Source organism: Trachemys scripta, chromosome 2, assembly GCF_013100865.1.
Source record: "Trachemys scripta elegans isolate TJP31775 chromosome 2, CAS_Tse_1.0, whole genome shotgun sequence".
NCBI classification, from domain to species: domain Eukaryota; kingdom Metazoa; phylum Chordata; order Testudines; family Emydidae; genus Trachemys; species Trachemys scripta.
The window spans coordinates 171,900,314-171,922,327 of record NC_048299.1 but is presented as its reverse complement, the minus strand read 5'-3'; the positions used below and the strand labels follow the sequence as shown (position 1 = coordinate 171,922,327).

Here is a 22,014-nt window from a genome sequence, read left to right as displayed (position 1 = left end):
CATAGGTCTGGGGGGAGGGATAGCTCAGTAGTTTGAGCATTGGCCTGCTAAACCCAGGGTTGTGAGTTCAATCCTTAAGGGGGCCACTTAGGGATCTGGGGCAAAATCAGTACTTGGTCCTGCTAGTGAAGGCAGGGGGCTGGACTCAATGAGCTTTCAAGGTCCCTTCCAGCTCTATGAGATAGGATAGGTATATCTCCATATATCATCTTCAAAGTGGAGGTTTGTGGGAATGCCAGTGGAGAGGAGCAATACCTTTTAAAAAATGGAAGCCACCCAAATTATGGCGTGACAATGTATGAAACAGCATGTGTGCCAGCATTATGCAATAGCTACACCATTTAATTTATTTTCAACATGAAAAAGCCTGACAACTGTCCCATATAAAAAAAACTGAGTATATATAGTTACAGAAGCTCCAATAACTAAAAATAAGAAAGCAATCAAGAGTACAGAAGACATTGCCCACAGCGATCACTGAGGAGCACTGTGTTAGGAGGACAAAGACCTATTGCAACTGCACAGCTGCAACATTACTTAGCACTGAAAAAGCAAACAATGAAACTATCGAACAGAGGAAGTGAGCCTTGCTCCAAACAAATGCTAGCAATGCTTGCAAACTCTTGTGAGGTGTGGAACAGAAAGCACAGCAGCCTCTTGCCATGCCAGAATCCTCTAGTGTAGCCAAGAGGAAATTGATCCCTACAGACTATGCCCTGACAACTTCTATCTGTTCTGATTAGCCACACCAAGAATGCAATACATAAATAGTACATACTGTACATAATTTCTAGTTCAATAAATTATTCCATTAACATAGCTAAGCAGCTTCTACAGTCATGGACTTCTAGGTGCAGGTCTATGCATACAAATAAAATAAATACACTCTGTCTTGTTCTGAGTGCAGCAATAAATCTTGATACGCAAAACTGACTGTGGGAAGGGTTCACAGATACACACAGTTCAGATAGGACTATGGTGTAGGACCCATGTCTCTTCTCTGTTTTGGAAAGTTGAGACAGCTGACAACACTCAAATAACCTAAAGCAAGCAGTCCTGGTTGCAGTGTGCATGCCTACTAGAAATGATAGACATACCACAGATGCCTACAGCCTAGGGAGCTTATAACAGCCAAATAGCAAGTGTGATTTTTTTTCTTTTTTATTAAAGATATGACCTGTGTGCTACAAAGCACAGACCATACATTTTAGATAGGCCATCTTTATTGAGCTGAGTTCCCCCCCGTAAGGCTAATGTTTACACAGCATCCATTTTGCATGTTGGAGGCAGTGTAGCCCACTTGATAGATCACTGGACTGGGAGTCAGGAAACCGTTTCTCTTCTTGGATTTGCCAATGGCCTGCTGGGTAACCTTAGGCAAATTGCTTCACCTCTGCCTCCATTTCCCTATCTGGAAAAACGGGGATAATGATGCTTAACCTCCTTTATAAGGAGATCCACTGATGAAAAGCACTATGTAAGAGCTAGGTGTTAGTTGGTCATGCCAGAAGTCTGAAATTTCAAAAGGCCTAACTTCTGGATGTGTACTCTTGCTGTATTAAAACTGTTCTCACTCAGGTCACAAATTACTACTCCTGCAGATTCAACAGGCTTATGTCTCCTTAATCTGCTGCCTTTAGTGCCTTGGCCCACTTCCTACTCATCTGTGTTTTCTAATTCCTGGGCGTCCAAGACTATGGTTTCTTATTTTGCTTTTTAAGCTCTCCAGTAGCTCCTCAGGTCACTTCAACCCCTCATCCCCATCTATGACTTTCAGGACACACACATCAGCCAGCTCCCTTTTGGTAACCTTATTCACTCCCGTGGGTTCAGCTCTCTGCAGAAGAATCAAATCTAAATCCCACAATCTAGGATTCCTGCGTTAGCTTCTCTATTTCTCCACAGAGTTTTCTTCATTTTCAAGGTACCTCACCTGACTACATCTTGGCCATTTCTTCTCCTCCCTCAGGTCTACCTAAACCTCTATCCTGTCAATTCCCTTTTGTTTGAAGCCCAGACTGCGTCTACACATGGGGAATATAGCCACACAGCTATCGCGGCGCAGCTACGGCTGCCTAACTGAATAACAGATACAGGCTACAAAGATGTAAGTGAGAGATAACAGGTAGGTCGACAGAAGACTGCTTCTGTCAACCTAGTTGTGTCTACATCCGGGGTTAGGTTGACATAGCTACGGCACTCAGGGGTGTAAAAAAATCCACACTCCTGAGTGCCATAGCTATGTCAACCTAAACTAAATGTAGACCAAGCCCAAATCAATTATTGCTACCTTTTATGCTTGGAAGTCAGTGTATCCACATACCCAGCACCTGAAAACCACCAATTATGCTTAGCTTTCAAGACCTAGGTTTCAGAGTTAACAACCCAGTGGGAATGAAAAAAGGTCACTTCACACCTCCTTTCTCGTAATTGTTTCAGGCTGTCTGCAGACTCAGGAAGACAATATAGTATCAATTTACACTCTTTTCAATTGGAAAGTTTTAATTCACAATCATTACAGTAAAACAAGTTTTTTAAAATGACAGTTTAGATTCTGATGCAACAATTCCATAAGAAGGAATGAATTGTGCAACCAATTCAGAAGTTGCAAAATACACGAATGTCTTGGCCTATACACACAGTAAGCAATTTTAAAAAATATTTTCCAACTTTTAGACTTATTATCATCTGTTCTTTATATTAACACACACAACTCTCCACACCAATGTAGAGTAAGACAAAGTTGACAAAACAATTTGTATACTGAGCAAAACAAAGCCAAAAGAAACCTCCCCCCAAAACCCCATACAGTACTTTAACTGGATCCTCCACACACACTGGACAGCACAGAAGACAAGTTGTAATGTAGTGCACTCCACACAAGAGTACCTGTAGGGAAGAAAAACTATCAAACCTCTTCGTGGGGCTGCTCAGATAAAGGAGTGGAGTTAACGCAAGAGTCTTTCTATGCATCCTGCTAGAGACTGAAGAAATGTCACCGTATCTTTCATGGTCGGTGTCAAAGACTGCTAACAAATCCAAAGGAATCAGCACGGATATTTTACACTCTTCCACTGCTGGGAGTAGGGCACAGATCAACAGCACCAGTGGAGTTTCTCCTCACACCTAGACTTGAAAATATGTGACTGGGGGACAAGGAAATCCAAGAATACGTCTACACTTACCGGAGGGTCCGGCGGCAGGCAATCGATGTTCTGGGATCGATCCATTGCGTCTGGTTTAGATGTGATAAAAATCGATCCCGGAAGTGCTCGCCGTCGACGCCGGTACTCCAGCTCGGCGAGAGTAGTACGCGGCATCGATGGGGGAGCCTCCCTGCTGCGACTGGACCCGTGGTAAGTTCGGACTAAGGTACTTCCAATTCAGCTATGTTATTAACGTAGCTGAATTTGCGTACCTTAGTCCGAAGTGGGGGGTTAGTGGGGACCAGGACTAAGTATCAGAGTTGCTCTGGCACAACCATCTTTCCTCAAAAGTGCAATATCACTGCATTGCATTAGTGAGGTGGAATGAAATTGTAGCTTGCCTTAGAGGTCAGAGAGCAGACACACAACATAGGACTCCCCAACTTGTGTGTTCTAGTCACAAGACTACACTCTCTCCCTCACCCCACCCCCAAATGTGCTTCCACTTTCAATCTAAAAAACCCACCCCCATGCTATACTGTGTTCGTTTTTTGTTTTAAATGAAGCTAGTAGGTCAGTACTGGTAAACAACCTTATATAGAGCCACACTAAAGTGTAGTAACAATGAAGAGGGGAAAAAAGTGCTAAAGGAACAGGTGTCAATTTTTAATTTGAGGGAATATTCATTGTTTTAAAAGTTAGAGATATTGATTTTTTTTTAATTAAAGCAGTTGGCTATTTTTATAGATTCAAACTATTTGCATCCATTATAACAGTTGAAATCTGACCATTGGGTTTGATTACATACTGTTTTGCACTCTAACTAAAGAGCCACCTTAATACTTTGCAAATGAAATACCAACACTCCTCCAAAAATATTAACTCATATACCACAAGAGGTCTCATATCAAGTCTATTTTATTTTGTTTTTGTTAAGTTATCTGTGCAGTCAGTTTAAAAGAACAGTTAACATGATGAATACAGACAAACCACATAAGCATTAGGTACAGTATGTTTAACAGTTAACACTGAGAACACAAATGACTACATTAAACACATTCTTTATTCTGGTTGTTTCCAAACAAACTGAAGTTGAAACATACACAGGTCTAGGTCAGTGTAAACCTAACGTTAAGCAGCAAATTGCTCACTGATTGCAGCACAGTATATAGCATTTACTGCAAATAGCTACAGCAGCAGTGCTTAATGAATGAACTGCATAGAATTAGCCTTGTGGGCAGGTGTTAAATAACCATGATAAAAATCATAATGGCTTCCTAACAGGTCTGAATTATGCAATATTCATAAAAAAATCCTACAAGAAAGCAACTGTCCTCAGTTTTCTCCTGAATTTGTAGCCATTATTTACCTACTCTTTTCAACCAGCCTATATTACGTGCTTGTTCTACAATCCCTGGCAGTAGCCTTTTCAAATAAAGTGTTTCATAAACAAAGCAGATAACTGCTGCTCACTCAACCATTGCCACAAAAGTGATATGAATATATTTTAAATTAATAGACCCAAACCAACAAGTATATTCAGTAGAATGGTTGTAATAAGGCATATATATTTAAAAATAAATCTAATTAAAACAAAGATGAAGTCATTCATATTTTTGCCTTACAAAAATGTTTTTAGAATTGTATTACTTAATTAAAATCTAAGTGCTCAGCTACAACTAAAATACTTTAGATGTATACTGTTAAAAAAAGTCCAAAACAAAATATTTTGAAGACAAGAACATGAGTTCTATTGGACTGGTAAAACTTAATACCTTGGACCTGGTCACATGCACACTTTCACATAAATACGCCCTTGTAGGTGTGTGTAAAACCCCAATACGCAGAAGTTTCCACATGGGACATGTGCAGAAAACCCTTTTTATTTTCTCCTATTCATATTATACATTGACATCTTCATTACCAAAGCTCCACAACTCATACTATCTTTATAATATAAACCTTGTTGTCATGCTGCTACTAGGAGCATGAATGTAATGTTATAGGTGGATTTAGTGTTACTGGTAAGTAAGTCACATCAGCCTTATTAATACAATAGTGTTGGCTATTTTTCACAAAATGACAGAATAGATGAACTCCATGTGGGGGAAATGTACACTTGGTGAGGAAAAAAAGGTTGGTCAGAAAGGCAGGACAAACTTGCTTCCCAGAGTTCTATATTCATTAGTTTTAATTTCCATTTTATTGCATACTTCCAGATAAAAGTGTCAGCATTGAAACTTACTTGGGTTTCCCTCATCAACTTACTCAAGGCATAAGGCGCAAGGGCTTCTGAGTGCTGCCTTGCTGGGTATCTGTACTGCTGTAATTTCACATTTCTTCACAGCTGTTAAAATTAGAGACTGCCTGTGGGTTTCTATTACCTCTTTCAGCAGGAGAGATTAGAAATGTCAGCTTTTTGCTGTATGTGTATTTCCTATGTGTACTTATATTTCAGTTAGAACTGAAATGTACATATAGTATGAATGCTTTATATCAAGATTATAGACCTTTTGCAGACTAAAATTAATGAGAGTGTACAAGATGTATGTTCTTAATGAAAAGATTAAGAAAAATGCTCCAAAATCTGTTTAGAACGGTTAGGTTGAAGGTATACTGTACATCAAATGGACTATACAGTTTATATGTCCTACAGGCAAACACTTGAAACAAGCAGGAAAAGGAAACAATGTGGTTGATCAATTTGAATACAATGAGGATTTTATTACCTTAATCAATAGCCATTTCCAGTTCCCATTCTTACCAACAGGAAGTATGGAATAGGAAAAACTATTAATAGGTTTTACGTGTGTTTAGAGGATATGTGCAAACTGATGTGTAACCATGCTTGAAAGTATAATCCCGTAATAAAGCATGCTTGTACATACATGCTGGTAAACAAAGAAAGAATATAGAACTTGCAGGGAAGGGTCAGGACATCCATTACATATTTTAACCCTGACACATCAGGAAGAATGTTTATGTCAGCTGTTTGTGGTATATTTCAGTGAATACTGTCATTTTCAAATCCTAACATTAGCTTTCAAACAATATCCACAGATAAATTAGAATATAAAGGCAGTAAAAATGTGCTCTTCTCCCAGACATAAGAGTCTATTCTATCAAAGAGCTAAGCATTGCTATTGTCACTAGAGGTTCAAGAGAGTTTGTCCACCAATGTAGGTTCCATAGTTTGTAGTTTTAAGACATTTTCCTGTAGAGCAGAATCTGAATGCATGGAAAACCACTAAGGAGAAACTAAACAAATCAACAAATGCATCCAAAGTTTATGAAAGGAAGTCAGATGAGCTTGTCCCAAAACACAGACTGTTCTTTTTGTAGCTTCATCCCCCAACACCCTCCTTCAGAGGCAGCACCTGCTTATGCTTCCTTGTTTGATACACATCAAACACTAGTTTAAAGTTGCTAGATTGCTGCAATGTGGGATTTCATTTTGCTTGAAGTACAATGCAAAAAAAAAAAAAAATTAAATTAAATTAAATTAAAAGGATGTTCACCTGGAGTACAATTCAGGTACTGAAGAACTGGGAGAATCTGCTAAACTGCTGATAAAACCAGTAACCACCACCAAACATGAGGTACTAAACACATTGCTACAACACTATTAAAGTGGTGTCCACCAAATTGGTCACAATTTCTTCATAATAATGGCACCAGAAAAAAAATCTGGTATCAAATACCTGATGTAAAAATGTTTACATTTTAAAGTGAGTTAGAACTGTGTTTGCCACTTTAGGATACTGAACAGTGAAGATACTTAACCCATGCTGCACCTCCCCATCTCCAGTAAAAATGGAGTCAGAGGTTCAGATGACAAAAACACAGAAGTCTAGCAGAATAGTTTTACCTGTAACCCTTCTTGTGTCAAAACCAAGAAACCGGGTATGGTCACCTGATTACGTTTTTCTTTAAGGAGATTGTTACAACCTCCACATCATGCGTCTCTAGTACTAATTCTCATGTACAGAAAAGGTTACTAAACCTCATTTTAGAATACCGTGCAAGCAGGATATCCTTTGAACATCTTTCAAGTTTACATGCATTGACAAATTGAAGAATATATATATATATTTATATAGCTGAATGAAATACAGAAATAAAATTAAATTTTACTACAACTAGTTGCAGTGCTGTGAAATAAAAATAAGTTAGCAACCATTTCAAGTCCGAGATGCTTACCACCTTCAGACTAATGGAAAGGCTAGGCCTATGGACCAGCAAACAGCATCTATTTGCAGGGGTAGGAGCTACAGCAGCTCAGCCTTTTTCAGGCAGAGACATTCTCCCCCACCTTCTTTTTTCTAGTTCTATATGGCTTACCATTAAAGCCCTTCCTGAACCGCTACTAAAGTAGTGTATATCTGAAAACCAAAAGTAAAGGTTCACAGATATTTGTTTTTTTGCAGTCCATTGTTTTCAGTAAAACCAAACTGCTGAATCACACAGTGCAGCAGAAGTGTTTAATCTGTTCATAGGTCACTAATGAATGCCCAGAGGACTCTTTTTAAGTTGCTTCTTCTGCTGGTGCCCTTCTTTGCCGTGCTGATTTCGGTCTACCTCTCTGTGGAGTGGGTGGAGTCTCCTGTTCAGCTTCAGACTCTGAAGGCTCATTATCCCCCTGCTGGGATCCTGTGTCTCCTATCAACTCTCTCAGGAACTTGAATTTAGATAAAAACAGTTGCCACACCACATACCAACCTATGGGAGACAAAAACCAAAGAGTTACTCATTTATGTTATACAATAATTTTTCCAACATACAAAAACTCAGGCTACAAAAAGCGCATTCATCAACTGCTTACCAGCACGCAGAAAAGGATTACCCCTTTCCAAAGATTTTTAAAGTGATCTACAGTTCTCAATTTGATTCAACTGATAGAACTCTTGTCTCTGGACCAGAAGAGGCCAAGTTCAAATTCCAGATTAGGACTTGAGCTCCCTATGAATGTTAATATGTCAGCATAGCAACAGGGGGTAATGAATATTGCACAATTATGGGTATCATCCTTTGAATATTAAAATGAGGTTCCTTCTTGTTTCTTGACTGACCATGATGCTTTTTCATTGTAAAAAGATAAGCCCAGCATTTCCAGCCTAAACTTCCTCACTCAATAAATAGACTAGAATTTAGATTTAGTATAAAGCACAGCTCTATTCTAGAATCAGACTGACAAGGTTCTCATTCTTCTAGCCCTCAAAATATTCTCAAGTGATACTTCAACTGGAAGAGGTGATCCCTTCAGTTCAAAAATCTTGCTTAAACAAGGTACTACCTTATTTACCCTTCCAAGATTCCATTACAGAAAAGTTAAAATGATCAGGGAACACAATTTAGCATTGCACAGCTCCTCCCACCGCCACCTCCATATACAGGGAAAGGACTATAAAAGGCAATTTAAAACATGCTGTTTAGTCAGAACAGCAAATTACAGTAGTAAGTCTTCATTTTTAATGCCCTGCACAGCCTACCTCCAATCTACCCATTATGTTGACTAGGACATCAAGATGTCATCTTTCAATTCTTACTACTGAGGGCATTCTGCACCAAAAAATTAAAAATTCCGTGCACAATATTTTAAAATTCTGCAAGTTTTATTTGTCAATAAATAAATGCAGAGGCTCCAGCATGGCAGTGGGGAGCACAGGCCACTGGCTTGCTGAAAGTGGGAGATCACCCTGCAGCCTCCCACCCCCAGGACAAGGACTCAGCGGTGAGGCGCAACCCAACCCGGACAAAGCACAAGGCTTGGGCCTGCCCCAGAAACACCCTGGGGCCCTGCCCCTCTGCGCCAGGTGTGGGGCAGGCAGGCTCAGTGTGGGGGGACAATCTGGGTGCAGGCAACCCAGTGGGGGGGGAAGGGGGGAAGAGAGATCTGGATGCACAGAGATTTGTGAAGGGAAGGGAGGGGAAGGGAGAGAGTTTCCAGATGCAGGGGCAATGTGACTCTGCAGAGGCTTCCAGGTGAAGGTGGTTGGGGCTCAGTGGAAGGGTCTGAGCATGGGTGGGGTCGAGGGTCAGTGGGGGCTCAGGGTGAGGCATCAGGGTGGGGGTTTGAGTGCAGGGAGCTCAGTGGGGGGTGGTCTGGGTGCAGGGGTGGGGGTTCAGAGGCAGGAGGTCTGGGTGCAGAGGGGCTCCAGGTGCAGGGGTTGAAGTTCAGTGGGGTTGAGGTGCAGGTATGGAGGGCTAGGGGTGTTCTGAATGTGCTCACTAAGGCTTGGCAGGGGTGTCTGGGTATGGGAGGTCCGGATGCATGGGGGTTGGGTGGATGGGGGAGCAGTTCCCTGTATAGCGAGCCCTTCCCCACACAGTTGAGGAGCAATGGGGGCATGAAGCAGGAAAGGATGCTGCACTTCCTGCAGCCGGGGGAGGTTTCTTGGGGGTGGGTCTGACACAGTCCCAGACACTCCTTGCAGGGGAAGAAGTCATCCCATCCTCTCCTGCCTCCAGCCCAGACAGGACTAGCAGCTGATCCTGCCTCAGGGTAAGAGCCACTGGCTGGGGTGTCCCCAGCCCCATGGTGATTTACCTCTCTGCCAGGTGCTCAGGGTGCCTTAAAATGTACCTGCACTGCTAGCGAGTGGTACGAGATTGCTCTTGCAGCCTCCCTTTGCTTCCCTGTCAGAAAGTCATTTTTCTGTGAGAAAGCAAAGAAATCTGCGGGAAAGATGAATTCTGCGCACATGCAGAATTCCCCCAGGAGTAAATTCTGCTCTGTCATTGTTACATTTTCCAAACCAATATCTTTATGTTCCTTCCATGCTTGAGGAGAGGCATGGAAGGATCTCCGCTAAATATCTGAAAAGCCATCTTAATGTCTCCCATATCCTTCCTTAAAACTCTCCTCTGCCGTGATGCCTACAAAAAAAACTTGACTATGTTTAGGGAAGTTGCTGAACTGTGATCACTGGTTTTGTTGGCTATTTCCTTGCGCTCCCTCTTTCTGCTTGTTGCATCCACTGTTGTCTCTAATCATATACTTCAATTGTAAGCTCTCTGAGGAAGTGACTGTCTCTTTGTTATGCATTTGCAAAGTATCTAGCACAATGAGGCCCCGATGACTGGGACTCTTAAATGCTACCATCCTAATTAAGGCTGCGAGTTTGTCACAGAGGTCACGGAAGTCATGGATTCCGTGACTTTCCATGACCTCCATGACTTCTGCAGCAGCTGGTGCACCTGGCTCCGGGGTCGCTCAGGCAGCCCTTGTGGCAGTCGTACCGGCAGCTGCTGGGGCAGTCTTGGGCTACCGCCCCACCCCTCGCCCCACCAGCGGCAGAGGAGTTTGGGTGTGAGAGGGGGCTGGGGCATGGGACGGGGTGAGGAGGGCTGTGGGTGGCCCTTACCTGGTGGACTTCCCGGAAGCAGCAATGTCCCCCTGGCTCAGCTGCTAGACAGAAGCGTGGCCAGGCAGCTCTGCCATGTGCACTGCTTCTGCCTGCAGGCACCACCCTCGCAGCTCCCATTGGCTGCGGTTCCTGGCCAATGGGAGCTGCGAGGCCAACACTATGGGCAGAAGCAGCACGCAGAGCTGCCGGACCATGCCTCTGCCTAGCAGCCGAGCAAGGGGGAGGTTGCCACTTCTGGGGAGCCCCCCCAGGTAAGAGCCGCCCAAAGCCTGCCTCACCCCGTCCTGTGCCCCAATCTCCTGCCTCCTCCCACACCCAAACTCTGTTGCTGTAGGGGAGGTGCGGAGCCAGGTAGGGAGCCTGCTGGCCCTGCCAACTCGCCCCCACCCCCAGCACCCGGGCCGCCCTCCCCCAGTCCCACCCACCCCCAAGTTTTAGTCAGAGGTGTTTTTAGTAAACGTTACGGACAATGATTTGAAAAATTATGCTATACAAAAGTGTTATTTGTTATATTAGAAATGTTAAGTTTATCCTGCTTAGAGTTAATCATTAATACTTTGACTCATGTCAAACTGGGAAAATCCTGTCAATTCCAAATTTAAGTCACTGGCCTATATGAATTTTAAATTACCTTTAAAAATCTTGTTTGCCCAGAACTAGCAGAACCAGTCTTGATTATTTATTTTAGGTGTCACCAGAGAATGATAATAGACATCCTTTAAATGTGGACAAGAACGCAAGAGTCATCAAGGAAGATGACAACAACACAGAGACATCTAGGCAGTCAGTCTCAGTCTCAAAAAGATTATTTTTTATGCCCTACGATCAACTGTCTCTACAGAATTTGTAGTTAAATCCTCTTTCCCTCACTGGCCCAATTCTTATAGAAAAGCAATCAAACAATGCAAAGGCACGTTAGTTTCTACTCACAAGAGAGAGAGAGAGAAAAAAACACTAAGTGTGTCAAATGAAAACAGAAAACTAACAGCAATATACATATTGCTAGGATTAAAACTGTACTCATTGCTACTAGTTTTCTATTTTCATATAGATTTAATATATATGAATGATACTCAGAATATTACAATTAAAGAAAACCTATGAAGCAGCTATGAATCTCCAGTTCTAATAGTCCTCATTCTTGCCACTAAATCAGACACTCAGATTTAATTTTTTTAAAAAGATGTAATATACTTTATTAGACCTTACAAAAGCATATATGAAGAAAAAACAGACCACAAATTATCTAATTTTTTTCCTAGAAGCCCTTCAAAGAAAGCCAATTCACATCATAAAGTGTACAGTTTTAATTCTAGGGACAGCACAAAACAAGACATCAAAATATTTAGCATCTTCCACAAAATAGTATTGGGTGCTTTAGAATAGCTCATTTAAAAGATGAACGAAAAATACTGAAATGTATTTAATACCCTAGATTACCAGCATAAGTGGGGCACTGAGCACATCACTTGGTATTACACAATAAGTGTTCCTTTTATCTTTGCGAATTGGGCCATTCATCATATAAATGATCATTTGTATATCTACAAAACTTTTAAATTTAAGACAAGAATTTGGACATATTCGATAACCAGCCAATTCAGACCTCACTGGGCAACTAAGAATTTGCGGTCAGTTAAGTACACTGAATCACTATACAGATTTAAAAAGCAGTGCAGGATTTTACAGAAAGCCAATGTCATGATGCTAAAGAGATGGTGAATTTGAAATCTAGACATTTATATTAAAAAAGTTAGAAATACTTTGAGGTACGACACCTGCTCCGAACTGCCACTGCCAATTGTGGAGGTTTTACAGCCATTTTCTTCTCCAACGGGTTCTCTCCCCTTGTTGCTGTGTAAAAGGCCCACATAAACATGTAAGACTGACTGACTATACAGGGGAAACCCTGGAAGTATCCCCACATAATGTAATCAAAGTGGATAAAGCCTTTTTGTCTAATTGCTTTCAGTCAGTGTAATCTCGGATTTAAGAAAGTGTTATCTGAAGCAATACTAAATAAAAAAAATTCAAAGAGTGATTTTTAAAAAAAATAGGTGTTATACTGGAATTGCTGAATGCTTGTAAGGACACAAACTGCTCCTTAGATATAACATGGTCAGGAAGAAAACTGACAGCCAAAACAGATTGGGGGGGGGGGGGGAAACAGACACAGAGGCCTGTCAGCATTTTCAAGTATCTCACTGAGAATGGTCTCAATCTGGCAATACTATGTTGATGGTACAAAGAGAGTCTAGTGACAGATTTAAGGTATTTCATCCTTTATAATTCAAACAACATGTATACCCAGACTACTGATACTTGGGAATATTAAGAGCCTTATCAAATGATAATCACCATACATCAGTGGTGGGCAACCTGTGGGCCACAGGCCGCATATGGCCCATCAGGGTAATCTCATTGTGGGCCACGAGACGTTTTGCTGACGTTGACAGTCTGCAGGTACAGCCCCCCGCAGTTCCGAGTGGCTGCAGTTCGCTGTTCCCAGCCAACAGGAGCTGCGAGAAGCAGCGGCTAGCACGTCCCTGCAGCCCGCAACTCCAGCCCCAATCAAGGGGAATGAATTAGGGCTGGTCGAAGAGCCCTATTCCTATCTGGCAATGAGAAACAGCTGCCAGCGAATTAGCCAGGGTCTACAAAGGCTGGCACGCAGGAAGCCAGAGAGAAAGGAGGGAGGGAAGAGAAAGGCCAGGCACAGAGAGGGATGGGGCCCTCTAGTCTGCTGCTGGCAAAGTTTGACTGTGAAAAACCTGTACATAGATAGTAAGGTGGTGGTGGGAAACAGCTATAAATAAAGAGCACTGGTGTTTGCACCAACCTGAGGGAAGCAGGGGCAGAAACCAGAGGGGCCCATTCTATGACTCGCTACACATGGGGGCTTGTCTGGGATCTCAAGCCAGCGAAAGCGTTTGGCGACCTGGAGATGGAGGGGACCCTGCAGTGGCTAGTGAAGCAGCAGGAGGAGATGCAAAAAATATATTGAGATATACACCTATGTCATAGAACTGGAAGGGACCCTGAAAGGTCATCGAGTCCAGCCCCCTGCCTTCACTAGCAGGACCAAGTACTGATTTTTGCCCCAGATCCCTAAGTGACCCACTCAAGGATTGAATTTACAACCCTGGATTTAGCAGGCCAATGCTCAAACCACTGAGCTATCCTTCCCTGGAAGGTGCTGCAAGCCTTTCAGCAATCCCACCAGCTAGAGAGGCAGGCCTTACTCACCTGGCAAGTGGAGCAACAGAAAACCAGGGTAGATAAAAATCAATGATTTAAAACAAACATTTTTTTTTTTTAAATCAGACTTTTTAAATTAAAATCAGATTTTTTTTTATAAAACGCTTTGAGGAAAAAAAAAAATCTTTCTAAAGATAGTTTTAATTCAGATCCATGATGAGATATCTTTGAGCTATAATGTAATAGGGATTATTAATTCTATAGTATGAGACAGTATATTCATTTAATGTTTGAGCAAAGTTTTGTAAATGAGTTCCAATAGTTCATGGATTAGGGACCCAATCTTATGGGATTCCAGGAGCTTCTGTATAGATTATTTAGGTTAATTTTTCTATCTACCCAATGGGACTCAGTGCTAAGTCTAGAAGATACCATCAGAGATGCTTAGTTTTGCAGTTCTCAAACTGTGGATTTGCGTCTCCAGAGGTAACATGCGTGTTAACAGAAAAAATATTTTTAAATAAATAATAGAGGTGAGAAATAACAAATCTCAAGCCTATTGTCCCCCTGCAAATTTATGTACACGGAGTCAATCCCTTTCCACTCTCTAAAAGTGCAAAGTTTCAAAAAGTTAAATGAATAGAAGATTGTTGGGGGCGGAATAGATCTGGACAACGAGAAGTCTGGAGATAAATGTGAGAAGGGAGGAATAGGCAGTAGAAACAAAAGTGAAACTGTTTGAGCAGCATATTCCAGAGGTTTTTCTGAGTGTAGCCTTCATTGACTTGAGATCTACCATACCATTCTCTCACTAGAAGGGAAAACCTAGAATGACAGCAGGCCATAAAAGAGATCCAGTTTGGGAATATATTAAGGAAGTTTCTCTACCTGTGAAGAATATGTATTAAGGTTATAACAACCAACAAGAACGCACTTTTATGTAGAAATCCATGATTAAATCAAGTCTTCCTGACTAGTGATTTAAATCAATTTGATTTAAACAAAATCCAACCTGAAGAAAACCCTGCAGGACTTTATAAGGGAGCAGGCCAATGTGCAGCAGCAGCTCCTCCAGAGACTGGTGAGTCCCACGGGGGTGATGACACCTACGCGACGGGATTGGACCTGTGTAAGACGGGCCCTGCCGATGACCCGGACGCCTTCCTCTGTACCTTTGAGAGGGTAACCCTGGACACCGGATGGGATTGGGTAACCTTGGCCCTACGGCTGGCTCACTATCTGACCAGCGAGGCTCAAGCAGCTTATATGGTGCTGAGCAACCACCAGGCCAAAGACTATGAGGCAGTGAAGGTGGCCGTCCTAGACCGCGTAGGACTGTCAGCAGAGAAATACTGGCAGAAGTTTTACTTGCCCTGGTGGACGGGGGGTTTGCGGCACCGAGCCATCCCCCAAAAGCTGACCCACTGGGCCACTTGTTGGTTGCAGCTGGATACCCAAACGGTGGGGGAAATCATGGACCACGTGATCCTTGAGCAGTTTTTACAGGGCCTCCCTGAGAACGTGTGAGTCTGGGTCAGGTGACACCAGTCGGGCACCATGGAGGCTGCAGTTAAGTTAACTGAGGAGTATGCGGAGGCGGACTTCCCCCAAAAGGAGGGTCAGACATGCCGGGAGCTGGAGTGGGGGAAAAGACCCTGAGAACATCCCCCCACCCCTGGGAAGGGCCTGGAAAGGAAGAAGGAGTCCAAGCGAGTCCCCAGTTGCCCCGGACAGCTTGTGTACTGGCAGTGTGGGGGCCAGGACATAAGAGGGGGGACTGCCCAGAGATGGAATGCAGCCCATCTGAATTTTGCGGCTGGACTAATGTTGGAGGGCGGAGGAAAGGGCGAGGACTAGCCACCATCTGGGACTAGCAACAAGGGGCGGTAGCTTCACTGCTGGGAAAGCGTCTGCCGCCGACAAAGCGCTGTCCACACCAGCGCTTTTTGTTGTTAAAACTTTTGTCGTTCGGGGTGAGGGGCGTGTTTCACACCCCTGAACAAACGTTTTGATGACAAAAGTGCAGTGTAGATATAGCCTTAGTCTCTGTGCCTGATCCCAATTTTACAGCTGGGGAGTAGACACAGAAAGACCAATAGCTGTGCCCTCCCTCACAGCAGTGTTGTGAGAATAAATGTTAAAGAATTGTGAAGGGCTCAAATACTATGGTAACATAGGCCATGTACATGCAATAGACATAGTATGTGTGGCTTGGCTCCACAGGGCTCTTTGAGCTTGATTCTCCCTCAGTGCAATTTTTCAAGTACAGTCCAGGCCTATTTCATTCCCAATAGGAAAAGAATTTATCGCCTTGCTAGCTCCTCTTTACAAGCATGTTTTAAAGACAACTTCAAAGGAAAGGGCATTTTCTTTCTAACTGTCCTTAGAAAGACAATGTTGGTTTAGGTCTCTTAAGCAATGTCTACATTAAAGACCTTACAGTGGCACCTCTGTACCCATGCAGCGGCGCTGCTGTAAGATATCTTGTGTAGCCTTTCTATGCCAATGGGAGGGAACTCTCCCATCAATATAATTAAACCACCCCCAGTGAGTGGTGGTAGCTTCTTCTGCTGATCTAGCGCTGTGCACAGATGGAATTTATGCTGACAAAACGTATGTCACTCGGGGCGACATACATTTTGCCAACATAAGTGGTAGTGTAGACATGGCCTTACACTTTGAAGGTCTGTGAAATTAAAGAGTTATGAAACAACTGAATGTAGCATTAAAGAACAGCTTGTGTCTTAAGAGCATTCCTGTCTACAACTGAATTCAGCCTTCTGAAATAGTACACAGAAGTCCCCTATCTCAATGTTTGTTAAATCTGTTTTGGGTTTTTTTTTTTTTTTCTTTTTAGGCAAGATGTAAGTCAAACCACATCCTGCTAGTCAAAAGTTCACTAGACATTTTCAGCACATAGCAAAATGTACCTCTTTGCAGTCACAGTGTAGCTCAATGCGTGCCTATTGTGAGAAAATAAATCAAGTACAGACAACAAATGCCCAAGTTAGTAATATCAGAGTTCAGCTTGCCTGACACTTCATCCTAACCTCACTTCCTGGACTGTGCTTCAATATTGTCAAGATCCCACCATTTGCACAAGTGTGTGTGATGTTATATGTATACCATTGTGTTTACTCAGGTCTGCATGACCATGAAACCTAGGTCTGTTGTGGCACACAAGTATGATGACCACAGCTTTTGGCATGTTAAAGCTTTTTACTACCAATGACAAGAGGCAGGAGACAACCAAGGCTAAAGCAGTGAAGTGAAAGAAGGTAGGCTAAAAAAGATGGAGGAGGAAAGGAAGGATATTAAGCCAAAAGGGAAAACAGGAGGGAGGGAGGGAATGACTGGGGAGGCCAAAATCTGACCTGATGGAAGGGAGTGAGGAAGAAAAAGGGAAGTCCTGAAATAGGCAGCAGTAAGACAAAGAGAGGGGGGAAATGATACAGATTTAAATGACTGCTATTTGAGACCCAGGCTGATCCTTAAATTAGCTGTGTGATCCCTGGGAGTATGTGCTCGTTTCACGGCACCAGGAATAGTGCTTTTCTCTAGGCAGAAGAGTCCTATGCCTTGCTGCTGGAGCCCCTTACTCACTGGAGACATCTCAGTTCTTCTACTGACCTGTTAGAGCGCTAGCAAATGAGGAGTGGCAGACTCCTCCTACAGCAGATCCTGATGGGAATAGAAAAAAAGTCACATCTGCTGAAGGACCCTGAGCTCCTGTGGGAAAGGAGCTGCTTCAGATCTCACTTTTCTCCTTTGCTGCAGTGTAAGGTGGAGGCATCCAGACTACTGAGCAAGGCTCACTCTGCCTTGATCAACAATTTGGTCAGAAAACAGCAATGAGTGGGACAAACTTGAAAGTCTTATCTTGCTCGCTACCACCAGTCCTAATAACTCAAAATGGGCACATGAAGAACACAGGATAGCACACAAGTGGCAGGGAGAAAAAAGCAGAAAACAATAACAAAATCCTAAATAGTTGAGAAGAAATGAAAGGAAAAGAAACAGAAGCAAAGTTGCTAGAAGTGAAGTTCAACTTTAAAGAGTGACTGACAAACAGCCATGTTTACAGTTTCTCAATCATTTCTATAACAAATGTGCTCAGTTTACAAATAGATTTTTTTTAACTGCAAGAGCCCCCCCGTTCCCCGCCAGGTTTAACCAAGACTCTGAAAGGCATCAACTCCCACTGATGACAATGGGAATTGTGGATACCAAGCAATTCAAGAGCAGGGAACCTATTCAGGGATTTTTATTTAAATAAGAATGTAGGTGCCTAAGTTTAGGCATATATGTTTGAATCTTTTGGCTTATTATCTTTACATGGCTGAACATTTAATTTTTCTAATGTGATTAATTCCTGTAGACATTGCATGTTTTAGATTTTTCTCTTCAGAAGAGTGGTAAAAACTAATTTAAGTTGCATGATAAAAAAGGGGAACTAATTCAGCATGGCACACACTAATCATATTTGTGTTAAAGCGTGGAAATTCAAATAGCACAACACATGTCCACCAGATCCAAGTGTTAAATACAAATTTGTAACTATAAATAGGAGTTGTATACATCACCTTTGAAACATGAATGAGACATTTTCTCTCATTTGGTTAAACCTTTATAAAAATCTTTCTGTAATTAGATAAAAGAATATGTAGTGCCAGTATTATTCCATTAATATGTTAGGAATAGACAATAAGCAAAAACTGAAATATATTGGCTACAGAGTTCAAAGAGTATACCACTAAAAACAACACTGTAACAGGCCACAACAGTTGATTTAATTATGGCACTAGCAGTAGTCCCCCTCCAAAACTCATGCCCCAATCCTGAAAACATTTAAGCACATGCTTAACTTTACTACTGGTAGCAGGTCGGGGCAGGGAAGTAAGGTGAAATCAATGGAGCTGTGGTGAATTCATAGGCAGGGACATGACTTCTTTCCTGTGTTTAAGTGCAAAGTACATTGTGGGCACTGGGGGGGGGGGGGGGGGGAGGCAAAAATAAATTTAAACTGTGTTCATGAAGTAGTGAACTTTTTAATGGTGTCTACTGTTTATATCTATATGCATGCAAACATTAATAGAAAATGTAAGTTGCCTTGTTGAAGCAGATTTGTTTAAATATTTGTTAAACACTTAGTAGTAAATAACAGTTTCAGCTAAAGCATTGTAATGTATTAAGTGATGTGATATTAAACTGCTTTTTGAGACTACTACACTAACCGATTTAAACTCGGTATTGAGTCTTCCTTAGTAGCCCAAGCATGCAAAGCTACCTTAAATCACAGGAAGTATTCAGCAGTTTGATGGTGTGGAGAAGGGACCATGTCAAGTTGAAAGTGTTTGACACGAGTTGCTGTTATAGGGTAAATGTTAAACGAAACTGTATGATGGGGTACCTTATGGCACAAAGAACATATGCAAAGAGACACAAAGTCTTGGATTCCTGGATTGAAGCTCCACTCAAGACTGCTCATTTGGACCAATGTGGTTTGAATTTGAAGGGTCGTCTGTTGTCTCATATCAGTGTACCAAATCAGTGTAAAGGATAGGTTTATTTGCAAATCAGCAAGTTTTAATAGTTACCAACTAATGAGAATCAACCTTTCTTTAGGAAAATAACTAAAAATTACAAAAGCAAAACAAGATTAAAATTGATTTAAATCAAGATTTCCTGAACAAAACCTAAAAAAAATCCCCACACCAAACCCCACAGCCCAAAACCAAAACAAACCCCACAATTTTCGACACATTATCTTAGCAATGAATGCTAAATATCATTTTTCACTCTGCTATTCCACCATCATTTATTATGATAAATATAATTGATACTGTATTTTTTAACAACTTCTAGAGATGACTGAAAAATTCTGAAGCATTTGTAATGGACAAAAAGGATTCAGCAAAAGTTTTCTGAAGTTTTGCATATATAGCTAACTCTACAATTTGAATCTACACGTATTCTCTCTTCCCTAGGCCATGCATGCTATGATTTTGTATGTGAATTAAAAGTACTGAAAAAGGGCTCAGAATAGTTTTAACACCCCAGCTTCCCCACCAAGTTCGGTTTGATAGAAAAGGGGCTCTCCCTTACTAATGGCGTCTAGTCACTACCTGACTCAAGTGAAATGGAAATAAGTTAGCTTTATTACTGCTATTACAACCATTTATATGGCGACTAGCATTGTGGCATGTAGGCAAATTGGGCCCAAACCAGTACAACTGAAATCAATAGGAGTTTTAACATTAATTTCAGTGGCACTAGGGTTAGATCCTTTCTGGGAAGAATTAATCTACCACTGAAGACTTCTAACACTCACACAGAAAGAATTATAGCAAGAGGCAATACAAATATTTAGACTATTTGCCAAAACAATGAACTTGGAGACAGTGCCCAGTAAATCATTTTTCACCCAAGAAAACACAGTTATTACCAGAGACTCTTCTACAGTAACTCCCCACTTAACATCCTCTCGCTTAACGTTGTTTTGGTCTTACGTCCCTGCTCAATTACAGAACGTGCTCCATTTAAAGTTGTGCAATGCTTCGCTATAATGTCATTTGATTGCCTGCTTTGTATACACTGGCAGCCCCCCCATCAGCTCCCCTACGCCCCCCCACCTGCCAACAGACCCCACGGATCAGCGCCTTCCCCCCCTCCTCTTGCCCGCAGCAATCCGCTGGCTTGCGGCATTGAGGGAGAGGGGAGGAGCGAGGACTCGGCGCATAGGCTCCCCCTCCCTCCCCAATGCCACAAACCAGCTGATTGCCACAGACAGGAGGCAGGGGGAGTCTGTGCACTGAGTCCTCGCTCCTCTCCCCTCTCTCCTGCCCCATGAACATCGCAAGACAGCTGATTGCCACGGGCAGGAGGCGGGAGGAGCGAGGACGCGGCGCACCTACCCCCTCCCTCCCCACCTCTGGTTCAGGAGGCAGGGGAGAGCCTGCACGCCGTGTCCTCGCTCCTCCCGCCTGCCTCCTGCACGCTACAAGCTAGCTGATTGCCGCAGGCAGGAGGCGGGGGGGAGGAGCAAGGATGTGGCGTGCGGAGTAAAGGGGGAGGAAGGGGAAGAAGAGGCGGGTTAAGGGTGGGGGCTTGGGAGAAGAGGGGGCATGGGCAGACTGAGGGTTTAGCCGCCTGCTTGCAGAATAGGGGAAGCTGCCACTGCGCAACGTGCTTCTCCTAGCTTACATAGGGTTACCATATGTCCGGATTTTCCCGGACATGTCCGGATTTTTGGGCCTCAAATCCCCATCCGGGGGGAAATCCCAAAAAGCCGGACATGTCCGGGAAAATCCGGACATGTAGGGCCAGCGGTGCTGGGCCGGGGCCACTCCGGGCCGGCGGTGCTGAGCCGGGGGCGCCGGTGCCGGCACCCCAGGGCCCAAGCCGACCCAGGCTGGAGACGCCGGGGGGGGGGGGGGGGGGGGGGGCGCCCCCCCCCCCCCCCCCCCCCCCCCCCCCCTTACCTGCTTCAGGCTTCCCGCGAATCAAATGTTCGCGGGAAGCAGAGGAGGGGACGGAGACTTTGGGGAAGGGGTGGAGTTGGGGCGGGGCTAGGGCCCCGTGGAGTGTCCTCTTTTTGGACACTCAAAATATGGTAACCCTAAGCTTACAGCACCTTCCGCCTCCTTGCCTGCCTCATTGTCTCCAGTGTCAGTGGGCTGTGCCTGTGTGGGGTAAGGCGGGGGTACTGTATGGCAAAAAAAAATTCCCTGGAACTTAACCCCCCCCTCACCCCCACTTACATTCATTCTTATGGGGAAATTGGATTCGCTTAACATCATTTCACTTAAAGTCACATTTTTCAGGAACATAATTACATTAAGTGAGGAGTTACTGTACTTATGTTACTAGAAAACTCAGGGCCCAATCCTGCCAACATTCAAACACAAGTATCCTTACTCATGTGAAGTATCAGAGGGGTAGCCGTGTTAGTCTGAATCTGTAAAAAGCAACAGAGGGTCCCGTGGCACCTTTAAGACTAACGGAAGTATTGGGAGCATAAGCTTCCGTGGGAGAAACTGAAGACCAAACTCCAAAGATCAGAGGGGTAGCCGTGTTAGTCTGAATCTGTAAAAAGCAACAGAGAGTCCTGTGGCACCTTTGAGACTAACCGAAGTACTGGGAGCATAAGCTTTCGTGGGTAAGAACCTCACTTCTTGCATCTGAAGAAGTGAGGTTCTTACCCACGAAAGCTTATGCTCCCAGTACTTCGGTTAGTCTCAAAGGTGCCACAGGACTCTCTGTTGCTTTTTACAGATTCAGACTAACACGGCTACCCCTCTGAT

At 43.2% G+C, this 22,014-nt stretch overlaps 1 protein-coding gene across 1 annotated transcript in view; it reads right to left on the bottom strand.

Moving 5' to 3' along the window:
* Positions 1-4,046: 4,046 nt before the first annotated feature.
* The window catches only part of SMIM13 (small integral membrane protein 13), a 21,225-nt gene continuing 3,257 nt past the window's right edge, over positions 4,047-22,014 (bottom strand). Inside the window, exon 2 of the mRNA XM_034762299.1 lies at positions 4,047-7,865. Within this exon, the coding sequence (XP_034618190.1) occupies positions 7,672-7,865 (194 nt within the window). The 3' untranslated portion in view covers positions 4,047-7,671. The remainder of the gene's footprint in view (positions 7,866-22,014) is intronic.